At 41.9% G+C, this 17,782-nt stretch overlaps 1 protein-coding gene across 1 annotated transcript in view; it reads left to right on the forward strand.

Annotated features, from left to right (window-relative positions):
* Positions 1-602: 602 nt before the first annotated feature.
* nsmfb (NMDA receptor synaptonuclear signaling and neuronal migration factor b) overlaps positions 603-17,782 on the forward strand; it is a gene marked incomplete at its 3' end in the record, with an annotated part of 69,587 nt that continues 52,407 nt past the window's right edge. The window contains exon 1 of the mRNA XM_079161248.1: positions 603-685. Coding sequence (XP_079017374.1) covers positions 615-685 — 71 coding nt within the window. The 5' untranslated portion in view covers positions 603-614. The remainder of the gene's footprint in view (positions 686-17,782) is intronic.

Here is a 17,782-nt window from a genome sequence, read left to right on the forward strand (position 1 = left end):
TGAGATGTTGTGGGCGATGAAACATCTCGGCGAGTAGGCCTACCATCGTTTTGTTCAGACTTTAATATCATGAAAATCTTTAAAGTAAAATAAAACCTTTATTTTTGTAATCAGCGCCCACGTGAATGACGGGCATTGTTTTCAGCTTGATAGCTGATGACAAACTGCAAGATTACTTGTGGACTCAAGTGTCCACACCTCCTCGCGTCCAGCGTATACACTCATATAATGAGCCCGGGCGCCGCGCAGGAGGCGGGCGGGCTTGCCTTCCCTTTTATGGTCCTTGTATCCTCCCTGGAAGCCTCAGTTGGATGAGGAGCGGAGAGCAGAGCGCAGCACATCACGCTCCGCGCTCAATCCTCCAGCAACCGCTGCGCTCCACGCTCTGCCCGCAGCTGTCTGTTAGGAACATCCAGCTCCTTTCTCCGCAGAAACGATGGTGATCAATATAAAATAATCAGACTCGCCCCTCTCGTTGGATACAGAGGATTTGTATCCCCCAAGGGGTGGTGTTTTTTATTCCCTCTAGTCTTTCTTTTTTCTTTTCTTTTTTCTCGCCAATCAGTCTGTGGAATGGTCCGCGTTTTTCTCTCCGGGGTCGTTTCCACTTCAGCATGGGTACTGCGGTGTCCAAAAGGAAGAACCTGAGGAGCGATGCGATATCTTCCGTGGCCGCAAAAGTCAGGTGAGTGTGGGTTGGTGTTCGCGGCACTTATCCGGGGAGGAGGTCAAACGCGCTCTGGAGCCGCTCTGGAGGGCAGAGTTCAGAGACTGCTGCCTCCAAACTACCAGAGTCCACACTTTAATACGACTTTAGACAAATTACACATTACACTATTACTAATAGCTTCTACTTTATAAAATATACATTGTGATAGTATTCCCACATAAAACTCCGCCATCTGTACACAGAGTCCTGGTGCCACAGTTTTCACTTTGCTTGGCTTCTTTTCCATGGGTTCTTTCAAGTACACATAAATATAATTCATTCACCTTCCCTGAAAGTACAAGACATCATCCTGACGTTGAAGCTGGTTTCAAACACAAGTTATTTGGCTCAAGCTAAGCTATTTATCGCCTCTTATATATCAGGAACATCTTTATTTTAAAACCAATAGTCTGCTTTAATATGTGACAAAACAAGACTTTGGATAAGGCACTTTTAACTCTGGGTAATTGAAAATTCCATAGATATTTTTTTCTAACCTATTTGTTCAGTTATCTGCAGATGAGTCAATAGTGTAAATAATCACGAATAGTTTGCAAAACATGATTAAGTAAATATATGTTTTACACAAGACATTAGTTTTAGACTACACACAAAAAAACAATAATGTGTAAAATATTGCATTTTATCATATCTGGATTGGAATTGAGCTCGGCTGCAAGGTGGTTAGCACTGTCACCTCTCAGCAAAAGGGGCCGGGGTTCCATTCCCGGGCTGCACGGCTCTGCTCTGTATAGTTTGCACGTTCTCACTGTGTGAGCGTGGGTTTACTTCAGCTTCTTCCAATGGTCCAAAGACATGCACCTTAGGTTAATAGATTACTCTAAATTGCCTGTTGGTGTGAATGTGAACGTGAGTGGTTGTCTGTCTCTCTGTGTCAGCACTGTTATAGTCTGGCGACCTGTCAAGGTCCCCCCTCAGACAGATTACGGATAATGGAATGGATTGAATTTAGCTCTGTTGCTCTGTATGTCCCTCTACATAAAAACTACACATTTAGGATGTTCACTGCGACGTGCATAATGATGACCTGAGGAACAACTTTATGCTGTTGTTGCATGCGGTGTATCTGTAGCCAGAGAGCATATAATCCCTTTTACTTTACACATCCATCTACTCTGCAGCCTTTCATCTGGACTCTCCGGACTTTGACTAATTCTAATGGCGTTTATGAGTCATGCCATGAAAGGACTCCGTGTCCCGGCTGTAGGGATCAGCGCGTCGTCCGTCCGAAGGCCGCGGGGCGACTAATGTTCTCTCGTGGCCACAACGCAGATGACTGAAGCACGTCTACTGTCAGTCGTACTGTATGTGCACACACCTACTTCCTGATCCTGTGCACAGCTACTCTGTAGTGAAATATGCTCTAGCGCACACACAACTCTATTCGTCTCTGTCTTCCCCTTGTGCTGTTTATCTGTTTATCACCTCCCGCTTCGCTTCGCTCTCTTTTTGTCACACCACGCGCTCAGCTCTGCATAAATATGGCCGGTCTTGTGTTTCCCGCTCTATCGGGCGATCGAAGGAGTTTAACGGCGAACAAATAGCTGCTCTCCTGATTCCAGTCCGAGCATAGCAGGGATTATCGATGTCCTGAACCTGCCGGATGATCTGAGTTCATCTGGTGCGCGGTGAATGATTTGTTTCACCTCTCTAACTGATCCGATCCCACATCTTTGTGTTTGAGTGTGAGCAGCAATGCAGTGGAGGGTGTTTAACAGGATCTTCTCTTTTTGACCTGAAGCCTACCTTAACAGCTGTCCCTTAAAGTGTCGCTCCATAAAGTGTTATCTTGATAATACTGCAAAGATATAGCTTCTGGTCGGCTGGATGCAGGTTTGATTGAAAATTCTGATGAGCAGTTTTTTAAAAGCACCTCTGAAAAGCAGGTTTTAGGTCTGCATCCAAAGTGAACTGGGTTTTTGGAAATATATATCTATATACAGCAGTGGGGGGCCGTCAGGGCCTGCAATGCCTTCTCTGCTAGCCTAGACAGAATCACAAAGTTATAGATATTTTATAATTTAATATTTTTTCATAAATACACTACATGTATTATAATTTTTGTTCCCATTATCTTATTTTCTCATTGCACAGCTACTGTCTTCCTCAGTTGCTCTGCTTCCAGTGCAGCTTGTTTTAAGTAGAGCTTTTATCCAATCAGATTTCACCTCTGTGTCTCTAGGTAGAAGAGAGCCCCCAGGCCTGCAGAAGTACCAGTGAATCCCTTTTGCAGTTTAAGTGAATGGGGACGATATTGTTGATTGTCAGATCTTAATTTGACATGTTGGGCATATTCTTTGACGTGCCAGAGCCTTCTAGCTGGCCTACGTGATTGGTTAGTGGGCTAGCGTGACATGTTGGGCGGTGACAATGCCAATATCTACTGCCTCTGTAGAGCGGACATTTTCAGCCCTCAAACGTATTCAAGAAATACAACTGGGGAGGCTCGACTGTCTTCACTGGCGTCCATGAATCCAGAAGGACTTCTTACTGGAACTAAAACGCACGGATGTACTGAACAACCGTGAGATTAAACTCTTTATGAACAAAGAAAAGAGGATGGACTTTGTCTTTAAATAGTGAACAGCAGCTTTGGTAAGTTAACTGATTTTGTTTTTACATCTGCAGTAGCTTTAATATGCTTGTTTATATATTATTATTTGTGCAACTAGTTTTTATGAAGATGGACTTTTGTTTGATTTTATATGATAGGAACTATTGTTACGTCCAATGTTGCTCTGGGGACATATTTAGCCTGCGCCAGTGTTGCCAACTCTCTCGCTAAATCTGGCGACTTTCCGAACCCTCGTGGCGACTTTTTTTGTCAAAAGCTACTAGTGACAAATCTAGCGACTTTTTCTGGTGTTGTTGTAGACTTTTCTGGTGTTTTGACGTGAAAGCACGTACGTTCTACACTGTCGTGAACGAGCAGCGCGTGCTACCGTGAGCCCCTCTGCCGCCCCCAAAGCACTCACAGGCGGGTACTCTCACAGCAGCCTCGCACAGCAGTCCCAGCTGCAGTCAGAGCAGAGAGGAGACGCACTCTCGGCGTATTCTCTGCAGTTAGTGTATCTACAGGTGTTGGCTTCATTTTTACACTAAACAAATCATAACCATAGCTGTGTTTCAGCTGCAGGACAGCAGTGAAGGCCCAGGTATAAAATGCACGGCCCGCCACTGATATACAGTGACATCCAGACTCCAGAAGATAGTTATTATGTACATGAGGTGACAACAGGGAGAGCAACCAAGCCAGATCAAATTAGAAAAATGGATCCCGGTGATACTTTTGACCAGTGGCAGCTGGTGGAAGGTAGGGCTGTACCACATCCAATCAATTTCAGCAAACATCCCAGTATGATTTATGCAAACAAATTAAGCTATAAAGCACGCATTACTACTTTGCAGTTAAATATTTAACATTTATTCCAACATGAAAAAAAGCAGTAAATAACATTTTGTCAAACACGTCAGGACATCTTATTTTTGTCACCCTCACAGGCAATTCAGAATAATATAATATATATACAGTATATATATCATATAATAATATTCTGTATAGTATAAATATATATATTTATCATATAATAATATTCACTATAATATAAAACACACACATACATATATATATATCATTATTTATTTATAACTATATATCCATTTCTCAGACAGGTGTTTCATGTCCCTCACTCACTAACTGTCCGTGCTGGATCTGTCCCCGTTGTTTTAAAAAGCTAAATAAGTTATTAGCATGACTGCATCCAGCTAGCCAAACCTGTCTGGTACAGCTAGTAGAGAATAGGGGTGGGGGAAAACAGCATAGTATCGCAATATTTTGCGTGGCGATATTGTATCGATTCACGGAAGCCAAGTATCGTTCTTTTATTATATAAACTATAAACTTTTTGGTACTAGAAAAATAAAATCGATGGCTCTGAGTTGTTTTCTGGTGAGGTCAGCTTGATTGGTAGGAAGTTGGTCAAAAGAAAGATGGCGACATTGGAGAAAGAAATAAGAAATGCGCCGTCCGCGTCGGACGTTTGCCACCGTGCTTCTGTTGAAAAAGTCAGTTATGCGCCGCACTCTCCCCATGAGCCTGGCTGCTGTTGGCAGATGTAACGCCCGTTGTGAGGCCAGATTGAGCGGGTGAGCGAAACACTTCACATGCAGGAATCCCGCTAACTGAATGGCAACGCCCATGTTAGAACCATTGTTGGTTACAACCACCAGGTTTTTGTCGGCAATCCCCCATTCTAATGCTGCATTTTTTGTACAAGTTGCATTGTTAATACCTGTAATAGTACAGCTGTCCTCACACGTTTGCATTCAGTTAAGTTGGACTATGTAGACTGTAATACAAACAGTTCAGGTTGTCAGGTGCATGCAACATTTATGACAGGTTTTTATGAGAGTGTTGGTCAGTCTGTCTGCTTGACAATCCCATTTTGCGGCAATAAAAATGATTGAAGTGAGATGAACAGACTGAAAACTTTATCTTATTAGATAAAACATAATTTGCAGTTGAAAAAAGGTAATCAATTGCAATATATTGCAATATACACTGCCTGGCCAAAAAAAAAGGTCACACACTCTAATATTTCATTGGACCGCCTTTAGCTTTGATTACGGCACACATTCGCTGTGGCATTGTTTCGATAAGCTTCTGCAATGTCACAAGATTTATTTCCATCCAGTGTTGCATTCATTTCTCACCAAGATCTTGTATTGATGATGGTAGAGTCTGACCGCTGCGCAAAGCCTTCTCCAGCACATCCCAAAGATTCTCAATGGGGTTAAGGTCTGGACTCTGTGGTGGCCAATCCATGTGTGAAAATGATGTCTCATGCTCCCTGAACCACTCTTTCACAATTTGAGCCCGATAAATCCTGGCATTGTCATCTTGGAATATGCCCGTGCCATCAGGGAAGAAAAATCCATTGCTGGAATAACCTGGTCATTCAGTATATTCAGGTAGTCAGCTGACCTCATTCTTTGAGCACATACTGTTGCTGAACCTAGGCTCGTACCTATTTGCTTATCCAGGTGGCGACTTTTTTTTTGGCCAGGCAGTGTATGTTATCGCAATACTCAGCATATCGCAGTATCGTGATATCGTATCGTGACCTAAGTATCGTGATAATATCGTATCATGGGACCTCTGGTGATTCTCACCCCTAGTAGAGAAGCTTTGCATGTACTGCTTCCCTTTACTGCTAGTCTGCTGTCTGATTATGAGGTCAGGCTGATCTGGGATCAGCTCTTTCACCTGCAGTTTCTCCGCCAAAGTTCTCCTCTCAAACGGGTCTTGGAGGAGCAGTGCTCGCCAGCGCTCACCTGTAGAGACTAGTCCGGACAAGAATGCGCAGCTTGGGGCATAATCGATTATTATTATTATTATTATTTTATTTGTTGTGGCGGTGCCCTAGCGCCCTCTATTGACCAGCCGCCACTGCTTTTGACACTGAAGAGGTAGAAAATTATGAGTCCTCTGGGAACAGGCAAGAATGAGGAGACATCACAGCCAGTGGGGAGAGCTGGAGCTGTGGGAAGAGGAGAACCAGTGGCCAACGGGTCTGGTGTCTTAAAGATCGGCCAGCATTAGAGTCGAGAGCCTGAGGATCGTATGCTTTACGGACTGTAAAACCTACTGAGGCCAATTTTGGATATATTTGGCTATATAAATATAATACTGTGGTGTTTTACTGCAGGGAGAGTGGTGGGCACAGAGTAGTAAATAGACAGTAATGACGAACACATGCGGACAGACTGTCCAGACTCACTCCCCTATGTGACGTCATTGGACTTCCTTTCCTGGTTTTTGCTCAAAACGCATACTTTTCCTCTGAATCTTGGCTTGTAAAACACAATAAATCATATATTTACTTTTTGAATCGCAATTTCCACAACACCTAAAATATAAACTCAGATGGAAATCCAACGTACAGTACATGCCACTCTTTAATCTTGTCCGTCCAGATGAAGTGTTGTTACTGGTAGTGAATAAGACGTCACAAGTGTAATTCAAACAGTCTCCTTGACAGCAGGGAACCGTCTGTCTGGAGAAAGCTGTGTGGAAGCCTTGTTCAATTGTTTCTCATGGGGTAGACTGAATCACACACCAACCAAGTTGGCAAACAGCCAGTGAACTCTGCGCAGCACGCTCCTAACACCTTTGCAGGATCTCAGGGGACTCATCAAGATAGTCAGTTTTGGATTTTTCAAAAACAAATACCTCGGGCTGTTGACAACTTTTGATGTTATGTTAACATTTTGAAACTACTCAGAAATCAGTCGTGAAGCAGGCCAACCATTCTCTCTGTTTGAATATTGTCGTCAAACCTAAATTAAACAAGGAATTCATTGGTTTCAGTGCAGTCAGGCCATCCAGCTATTTTCCATTAATGTGTGCAAAACGTCAGCAGCTGTCTGAATTTGGTTGCTCCTAAATTGGTGTTATTATGGTGAGGACGGCCTCTGAGCGAGGCGGAGGTCCTGAAACATTCATACGCTTGTTCTTTCATGTTCTCTTTGTGTCCCGTGTTCCAAGAAAGCAGAGACAAAAAACTTCTGCCTCTGAGAGGACGTTATTCCGAACACACTGCGTTACCATAGTTACAGACTGAAGGAGACAATGCCCAACTGTATCTCTAAAGGCACTGTTACGAAAAATTCACTCGAGCCGTGGTAACAATCATTAAACAGGACATTTATTCTTTGCAAAGGAGACAGAGTTGATTCACAAACAGTATACATGGATCAAGGCTGCTCGGAGATCTGTCTCCGAGCCTCGTATATTTATACCAAGTAAACAACAGTGTCACAGGCAATACCTTACGAAAGGATAACACACACGAATTGCCTTCATACAGCATATTCTAAGTTTCTGGACACTTTAACAATTCGTTCTAGTACAAAGGTCACTTTTATAATCGGAAGACGCCATGAAGTATCGATGCCGTCTACAACTTTATTTACCATTGTGTTCTTTTGGATAGACTAAACACCAGACTTTGTAAGCACACATTATAATTAGTCATTTAGATTTTAACTCTAACAGGCACATAGCATAAATGCTTGTGTTGAACCACAGGTTATGGTGAACTATTTCCTTAGTCTGCTGGGGAGAGTGATGTAAGGATGGGTGGATGAATGGAGGGGTAGACGGACGGATGGACGGGTGGATGGATGGATGGATGGATGGATGGATGAACGGATGGACGGATGTACCTAGGGTCCTCTGCAATAAAATATATGTTGCGATCTGTGTCTCAAATTACACTAGCAGTGTTTAGCATTGGTGTGGTTTGATGAGGTTGATCAAACCTTGCACAGTGAAACTTCACAAACTTTCCGAGTTTATTTGTCGTTAATTTGTGAATTTAATCTCAGAGGATTTCAGATCTTTTTTTTTCTGGCAAAATGTATGACTTTTTAAATTCAGAGAATGTTGACGTTTTTTTTCTCATAAATTAGCCACTTTAATCAATGTGTAGATTTAGTACTCCTACCTACATTGGCCCAGATGTGGTCCATCACAGTGGCGGGCCGTGCATTTTATACCTGGGCCTTCACTGCTGTCCTACAGCTGAAACACAGCTACGGTTATTATTTGTTTAGTGTAAAAATGAAGCCAACACCTGTAGATACACTAACTGCAGAGAATACGCCAAGACTGCGTCTCCTCTCTGTGAGAGTACGCGCCTGTGTGTACTTTGGGGTGGTGGAGGGGCTCACGGCAGCACCCGCTGCTCGTTCACGACAGTGCAGAACGTACGTGGTTTAACGTCAGAGTTAAAACACTAGAAAATTCTCCAATAACACCAGAAAAAGTCGCTACATTTGCCATGAGGGTTTGGAAAGTCGCCAGATTTAGCGAGAAAGTCGCCAAGTTGCCAACACTGGCACCGGCTAAATATGTCCCCAGAGCAACATTGGACATAACAATGGTTCCTATCACATATTAAACCAAACAAAAATCCATCTTCATAAAAGTTGTACAAATAATAATATATAAACAAGCATATTAAAGCTACTGCAGATGTAAAAACAAACGCATTTAACTTACCAGAACTGCTGTTCACTATTTAAAGACAAATTCTATCCTCCTTTCTTTGTTAGTAAAGAGTTTATTCCCACGGGTGTTCAGTACATCTGTGCATTTTAGTTCCAGTAAGAAGTCCTTCTCGATTCATGGACACCAGTGAAGACAGTCGAGCCTCCCCAGTTGTATTTCTTGAATACGTTTTAATGTGTTTGAGGGCTGAAAATGTCCGCTCGACAGAGGCAGCAGATATTGGGATTGTCACCGCCCAACATGTCACGCTAGCCCACTGACCAATCACGTATGGCTAGGCCAGCTAGAAGGCTCTGGCATGTCAAAGAATACGCCCAACATGTCAAACAGAGGTGAAATCTGATTGGATAAAAGCTCTACTTAAAACAAGCTGCACTGGAAGCAGAGCAACTGAGGAAGACAGAAGCTGTGCAATGAGAAAAAAAGATAATGGGAAAAATATTTTTATAAATAATAATACAAAAATTATTAAATTATAAAATAGCTATAACTTTGTGATTCTGTTTAGGCCAGCAGAGAAGGCCTTGCAGGCCCTGACGGCCCACCACTGGTCCATCATAATGCTAATGTTTGAACAGTCTCGACACTGGTTCTGTTTTAATGCAAGAGGATTGTGCAAAGGTTAAAAGGTTGATCAAAGCCTTTTACTGTGCACTTGATTGTATGTGCTTAATGTCTCTGTTTTAAGGGAAGTTGGGGGAACATGAGTTTTCTTTTATGCACTGTGCCTGAAGCACTTGGTGATGTCCCAAACCTCCTCCCTGTGCAGTTTCTGAAAAATCTTTGTAGTACAAGCAAAGACCATAACCACATAATAGGAAAGATTACAACACTTCAGAGCTACAGTCGCATTTAATATTTGCAGAATGTTTGAGTCACTTTAGAAAGGAATTGCACAGCACAACAGTTTCCGGGCATTAATAGATTCCACTTCGGTGAAAATGTGATTTCATTGCCTCTTTCACACAAGACCGTGTGACCAGCAACGACCCCGTCCCCATCACTGCGCAGATTAGCTCCAGCCATGGTCCAGTGTGGCTGTTAGCTATAAAACATCTGGGTCCCCTCTCCAGAACATAAACCTGTCACAATCACAATAATGGAAAACCATAACTGAGACTTAAATACGATTTTTAAACCCGGCAGTTCTGATGGATATTTGGTGCTTGTAATGATGTTATGGCGTGTTGGCTTTATTGCAGCACGTCTTCATTATTTGATGAGAGAGAAACCTAAAAGATGAGAGAGAGAGAGGCCTAAAGGTGTGTTCACACCAAAAGCGATAAACGCGATGAACGCGGCGAGATTACATACAAAGTCTATGTACAGACGCGATGAACGCGAACGCCGAATCGCCCCAAACGCAGAAGTTGAAATATTTGAACTTCTGCGAAAAAATCACGTGACGCTCCAGCGTGATAGCCTATCAGCGTTGAGTTGCTCCCCATGTGATCTTTGAAGTCCTGCTGTTGTTGAATCAGGAAATAAATGCTGTAGCCGCCATGTTCACCCAGAGCTCTACGATCCATCATATCAGTAGAGACCGGACCAAACTATGTGTATACGTGTGTGTGTGTAAACCATATGGTTCAAACAATGAATAGACGCTGCCGTATTTACGTCTAGATGACGTTATTGTGAGTGTTGATGGAGCTGCTATAATGTTAGCATAGCCTAGCACCGATCGATCCGAGCTCCATTGAGAAAACAAGTACAAATCGGCATCATTACGTAGTTATTTCGGAGTCCCTTTTTGTCGGTTTATTGCCGTTAAATCACAGCCAAGTCAGTTTATTTTGTGTTCATACAGCTGTAGTAAACAGCCGACGTGTGGCTTGCTAGACACAGTGAGCTCGATGAAATCCACGGAGCTCCTCCGGACTATGTTATGAACCAGACATGACGGCGTTTAGTTCCCCGTGATATCTGGGACTTCCACAACACGTACTGAGCACAAATAGAGATTATTTTTCTACGGTTGATGGCGGACAGTTGAACGGCTTTCAGGCCGATAAGCCACGCCCCCTCCCCGGCGCGTCCAGCACGCGAATGAACACAAATAGTCCCCGGCGATACCAGCGGCGCGAATGATGCAATGAACGCGATTCGCGCCGCGTTCATCGCGTTTGGTGTGAACACACCTGTTTTCACACTTCCTAGTAGGATGGTTTTCAGGGCAGTCCCAACACGTTCTCTCTCCCATACTGTCAAATACCAATGCTTATAATTATTTTTAAATGGAAACTAATAACTGATCTATTCAGTCTGGCTTAATAATTGGTAACGGTGTTAATAATTTTAAGTTTTTAAAATTATTTTTGCTTATTATTGCATCAGAATTTTTTGTGTCTTGTGTGTTTTCATGCGATGGTTTTAGTATTTATATTAGTGCTGGGCAACGATTACAATTTGTAATCGCGATTAATCGCATGATTTTTCTGAAAAATTCAATAATTAATTAAAAAGTAGTGTATTGCGCACTTTTATTTTAAAAGTACTGCTATATGAACAAAAGTGCATTTGGTTTGCAAACACTAAACAAATAAGATTATTTTTAACAGCAACCTTTACACAGTAGCAGTTAAAATACAGTTATAATGATTCTGATAATAGATATTCAGCCGGTGTTCACAACTTTACCTTCATGTGTGTAATAGATGCAATTTGAAATATACTTCTTGAAAACTGCAAACTAATCTACGTCATGTTTTTTTCTTTTTTTTGTTATGTTTGTTAAATTCTCAGTAGCGATAACTTAATGATATGCTTATTATACATATTCCAAACAAAACAACTTTAAAAACTTAAAAAAAATAATTTAAATGAATAATTTCTTTAGCTTTTTGTTATTTTGGTCAGACACATATGCAACGCTAATTATCGTGTAATATGTGTGGTATTTGTTATAAATGTACGTTAGTACATAGAGGGTGATAAGAAGCTGTACATGGAGGGACTTAGGACCCAGGGGAATGTAGGTGAAGCATGGAACCTGTAGTCTGTACCGTGACAGTAGCTTGCATGTGGAAGTTATTCTAATAAAGAGTTGCAGTTTGTTCTCACGTGCTTATGTTTATTTAAAAACACGACAATATGTATTTTGATATTGTCACGATCCTGTAATGACATCTGACATTGAATATTATTATAACACTACTTTGAGGGAAACACCTCCAAGATATCAGAGATGCTTAGTAAAGGGTCAATAAGTCATCTGCTGACCTTCGGTGATGACCAGAAGGAATTGCCTTACCAATGAAGCGTGCCCACGCCGTCCTCCTGAGCTAATGGATCCTTACCTGTTATTGACATTCTCATGAGAGAGGAGTAATCTAGTTAAATAGAGCAGAGGTCAAACAAAAATGTCTAGTGAGAAGATGATTTGGTTTCTTCGATTTCCTTCAGTTCAGGCAATTTGGGAGCATCGTGAAACTCATAACCTGCCCAGCATCCAGAGAAATATATTATAGTCATTTATTGCCAAAGGGCAACAAAGTTCTTCCGTAGTGCCCCTTAGATAAAAGCCAACTTCAGCCCACAAATGGGTCTCACCCTATCTGAACCCCAGTCCTGCTTCCTATCTCTTTACACTTGACATACAGTATGTTTGTCTGCCTCCAGCACCTTTTGATGAATCCACTTAAAGCCTCTTGGGAGATATGAGTAATTGCCTGACTCATGGCCTTTTGTTGTCGGTGGAGTGTGGCGGAGCAAGTGTCCCTTAGTCGTCAGCCTTTCACAGTGTGCTGAGAGAGAGGCAGTGATGGTGTGGACGGTGACACAGACAGATATTCTTTAGTAGTATGGTTTCACAATATACAGTTTATCCATCCGGTAAATTGTTGATGGGAAATTGACTTGATTTATTATTCAGATAATGAAATTATAGCCAATAAATACAGCCGACAAATCAAAACATACGCAGTGGTAACATTCATCTTAAAACAGCGAGGAGACATCGCTTGCCCTCCAGTCAGATAAGGAATGTAAATTGACATATAACCACTGAAAGCAGTTGAACTGTCAGACGAAGATTTAGAGATTCAGTTAGTTGAATTGTTCGTTGAGTACTGAGGTAATAGCAGTTGAAATGTCAGTTGAAGAATAAGAAATGAACCCAGTAATTAATGCAAGTTACATTTCACTTAAAGAGATAGTTGCACTATGTGCACTGTACATAGTTTAAGCGGTGGTATGTAAGCAGTGTAAGCGATTGAAATGTCATTAGTTGTCCCTTGTCTTGCGGATTTTTGAGACAAAAATAGAAAACTTAAATGTTTTTACACTGAGCAACCTTTTTATCAGTATTTAAGTTTTTTTTTTAGTCAATTCATGTAAATAAAACTCTTAAAGGGACAGTGTGTATGATTTGGTGGTAACTAGTTGGGTGGTTGCAGATTGCAACCACCTGTATACCCCTCTGCTCACTCCTCCCTTGCTGTGGTAACGTGAGCTGTTGAGTGAAAAACTCACTCAGGCTAACATTATCGGAGTTTCACAAGCGTGTCGGATAACATGAAAGCCATAGACTGTATGTAAGTAGTGGATGTAATCATCGTTACGTCATTGCGATTTTAAAGCCTTTGGCATTTTTGGGCGTCGCCATCTTTGACTTTTTTCCGTCGCCCTTGTTTTTTGCAAGTGAACCCATGAACAGAATTGACAAATTTTGGACTGAGGAGTTATGTAGAAACACCTTATATGGTTCTGGTTGTGACCTGTCAATCACAAGGTAACAACTCCCTAAAGTATACTCCGCTTTATGGTCTATTTGACTCTAAATAGACTATAATTTACTAAATGAACATCATGTTGTATTGAAGAAGACTTGAAACTAGAGAATGAGACCATAAACTCACGTTTACAATGTTTACTGAGGTAATAATTAAAGTGATAAGTAGAGTCATTTTCTCATAGACTTCTATACAACCAGACTTCTTTTTGCAACCAGAGGAGTCGCCCCCTGATGGCCATGAATGAGGATGCTAGTTTAAGGCATTTCTGCATTGGCTGCAGTCTTCAGAACCAGATATTGCCCCCTGGTAAAAACGCAAACCAAGCATTGACTCTCTAGAGTCAGTGTTTGGTTTGTCCGGGCTACCGTAGATACATTGCGGTGCAATATGGCGGACTCCGTGAAGAGGACTTGCTCTCTATGTAGATATGAGGGGATCATTTTAAGCTCATGAAAACATAACAATTCTTACTTTTAGGGGATTATACATTATCGACAACATAGTTATGAATGTTATATTCCATTCTTACTAATAGCTCCCTCGAAATGCTACACGCTGCCCCTCTCTTTGTAGTATAAGAGAAAATGATACTCCCTTTACACTTCTCCTTGTTAAAGCAGCTGTTTATTTTCCTCACAAATGTTGTTTTTTTGTCTTGACAACCTCAATGGCCAGAGGAAAACATTTTTTTTTCAATAATGCAACTTAAGATCTATAGCTTCAAGTTAAGCGAGATGTAACATATGATTCCGTGCCATATTTTAATACTTTATTTTAACTTCTGTTCAGCCATTTCTTTCCTTCTCCTCTCACTCTCCACTTTACTGATTTCTCTTTTCCTCCAGAGGCGAAGGTCAGTTTTCCTTAATAACATAACTAGGCTATAATGATTCCCTGTTAAGGAAGCAGGGAGGTGAGCAGTAAGATGGCCGTGCAGTGCCCTCATTGATCTGACCAATTATGGTCTGTATCACTGATCAGCACCCAGTGAGCGGATGGAACATGGAGGGCACAGCGGGGTCGAAACAAATGGAGCTGCTTGTGCAGGCTGCACTCATCTCAGAGCCTGTCACAGTGAGGCAATACACCCACAGTCTACATGATGACACATTATCGTTTTAAAGAAAAATAGCTGCTGTATCAGTTACAGTATATTGCTTTCACGATACATTTGGGCTGATGTCTTTTTATTGAATATCAGACCATTGGTGTCATCGACTTCTGGTATGATTGATGTTTCCGCATGCAGCTACTAAAAAAAAAAGGGTCTCGAAAACCTTTTACACATTTCTGTCACATATTCACCTGCTGAATTTTTTTCAAGTCATTGTATATTTGAAGGTTTTAGGGAAATGAACCCCAGTACATCACATTGTTTTGTTATAGCAGCTGGTAGGCTCCAGACTAACTTTTTTGACAAAACTATCAAAAATTCCAAAACCATTTTTTAGCGTTAGCTGTTTCAATTATGTATTATACGCTGCTTAAAGCTGTTAGAAAGTTAAACAGGCCATAATTCCTTCTCTGATATATATTTTGTATTGCTGTGATAACATCTCCTTCAATTAAATGCATTTATTCAAGTTTCTTGCCAAAAACGTTTTTCTTTTTACAAGATACATTTGAACACACCATGACAACCTTATAATCTACCTTCGCCCAATACTCATTTTAACTGAGTAGAGCTTGAACTCATCATTATGTCACTCAATGCAACCTCCGTTAATGTCAGCTGCTAGCAGCTAATGCTAACTAACTATCCTCCTGCCAACTATCTGCCACCAAAATGTTTTACTTTGGTTTAGTGCGGTATCATGCACCTGAGCAGCCACACGTGGATCAAACCCAGTAAGTGCAGTGATTGCATTGACATGACTTGAATATGCTTTTGGGACCAGACCTTAAAGCTAAACGCATACTTCACCTTTTTGGATACGCTGTGTATGTACTAACTGCGTCTTACCTTAAATTCATGTGGAAAACTTTGCTTTTCTCGCATGTCTCTTAAGTAAATGGGGGATGCATTAACCAACAGCAAAACTACATCAGACATCTAGGAGAGCGAGAAAACCGGTTGCTTTGTGTGTACATCAAAACCTGTCGGGTGCTCTTGGAACACATTAGAATAACGCGCTAAGATTTTTGAGTGGCTGGACTGCCTTCCTTTTCATCCTGTATCAAAAATCTAAATACAAACTCTCACAGGTGTATGCTCACAACCATTTTGTTCGTACAATCCAAACAGTGTAGATGTTGCACAACCACTTATTTACTCGCGTTCCCATCTCCAAAATGCCAACCAAACTACATGGATGCACACATGGATACACGCATGCTTGAGGCAACCATGTACTCACGGTGTCACACGGACAATAGCAAAACCACTCAGTCAAACTAGCGGAGGACGTCTTTGTATCTGTACCGCTGAGGCTCTTCTGTTTGCTCCTCCAGCTCCACCAGTGTGCAGTGAGACATGAATGTGTCCCCAGGCATCTTCACCCTGCATCATCCCTGTGGGCCTCACATATACATTCATCCCACTCCTGGCACATGACATCATCTAGTTTCTAGACCATATGTCTTCTCTCTCTGCTCCCCCCACAGCTTATTTAATACTCTTTCCTTTACTTATTATGCCTCCCTTCTTCATCCCACTTCCCACTCCCTCCGTACTTTCTATTTCGGTCTTTGTGAACACATCTCCCTCATGTCACAGGGTTTCTTCTTCTCCTTCCCCCCTTCATGTCACATGTCTGAAACAACACGGCGGGATTAAACTACCGCGGCGAGATGAGGCAAAAGCCGTACGGAGCTCAGCCGAGTCCAACTGTGACGTATAACTCACGTGGTAAAAAACTCTCCGAGACGCAAGTTTTGAGTTTTGGAAGTCTTCTAAATAAATGCGTTTAAAAACTCAGGCGACCTCGGCGATAAAGCTCATCCGATAATCGCGATGGCCCGAGGAGCATGTGGAGCCCTCGCTGTGCAGGAGCGCGCATTAGTTTAGATCTGATGGGCAGGTGGCACCTTGCACTGCAGCCTCCGGTGTATGAATGTGTGTGTGAATGTTGACATGTACGCACAGCGCTTTGAGCGGATGGAAGACTAGAAAGGCGCTGTATATTACCATTTATTTGTAGCAACCATTAAACCTTCTTTGTTGCAGCAAACATCTTGACAGCTCATAGCTGGGAAAGCACAGGTTTTACCAAGAACATTAACGATGGCTTTGTTCCAAATAGCTGCTCCAGTTTCAGGGTCCTGGTATTGTGCACTGGCACGCCTTTGACACTTAAAGTGACAGTGAGGAACTTGCAACTGCTTTTGAAACAGTCTCAATTTATTACTGGTGCCTCTTTATTACCTACATAAGTAAACGAGACAATCAGCAAGAAGATTTGCTATTTCTATAAATTTATTCTTAGTGCTGGTCGTCGGTGCTACCGGGTCAGATTTTGCGAGAGATCAGAGGGCCTCTACCAGACCAGGCACCCAGGCCAGACCCAGATCCGGCTTGCTGCCGGTCAGTAGCAGAGTTTGGCCTATAGCTGCTCCACTGGGAGCCAAAACCAACACCAATGGTGCTAGAGGCCTAGGCCGAATTGCTAGGACCGGTGGAGGGAAGGGAGGCACAGGCAAACCAGGACTATATGGAGCAGACTGTTAGACCCTGGTGCCTGGAAACACTGCCATCCACAGGGGGGAAAAAAGTCCCTTGCAGTAGCTCTAAATAGAACAAAACCATCATTAATCGTCCGGCTTGCCTTCGACATGTTGAGAGCCATTGAGAGGCAATCCTAATGCTTTCAGTCTCGGATCTTGCACCTTTCAGGAACTTCTCTATTCACTTTTCAGGGCTGATGGTCGCCTCCTGGACTTTACCTACAATACTTCATATAAATTAATTACTGATTGAATTAATTCATTCCATATTAACATATAAAATGTACAACTATTTAACATCATATTTTGTGAAAATGAATGACTCTCAGCAAGTTGCTTGTAAAACCTAGTTTTAAATAATTATTTTATACGTTTTACTTAATGAAGAGTTTGGTCTTGTGTAAAGCACAGTTTAAAGCAGCAGTGCAGTGAAATTGCAGTCTTGATGCCACTTTTTCAGTCCGTCTCTGCTCTGCAAACAGTGACGTTGTGTTTTGACATGGCTCTTACTCCCAGGTTAGCGTATGGAATATTTATTGAAGCCGATAGATGGAAGATGATTGCTGCTTCTTCCATGTG

This window comes from Pholis gunnellus, assembly GCF_910591455.1.
Source record: "Pholis gunnellus genome assembly, chromosome: 6".
NCBI lineage: Eukaryota > Metazoa > Chordata > Actinopteri > Perciformes > Pholidae > Pholis > Pholis gunnellus.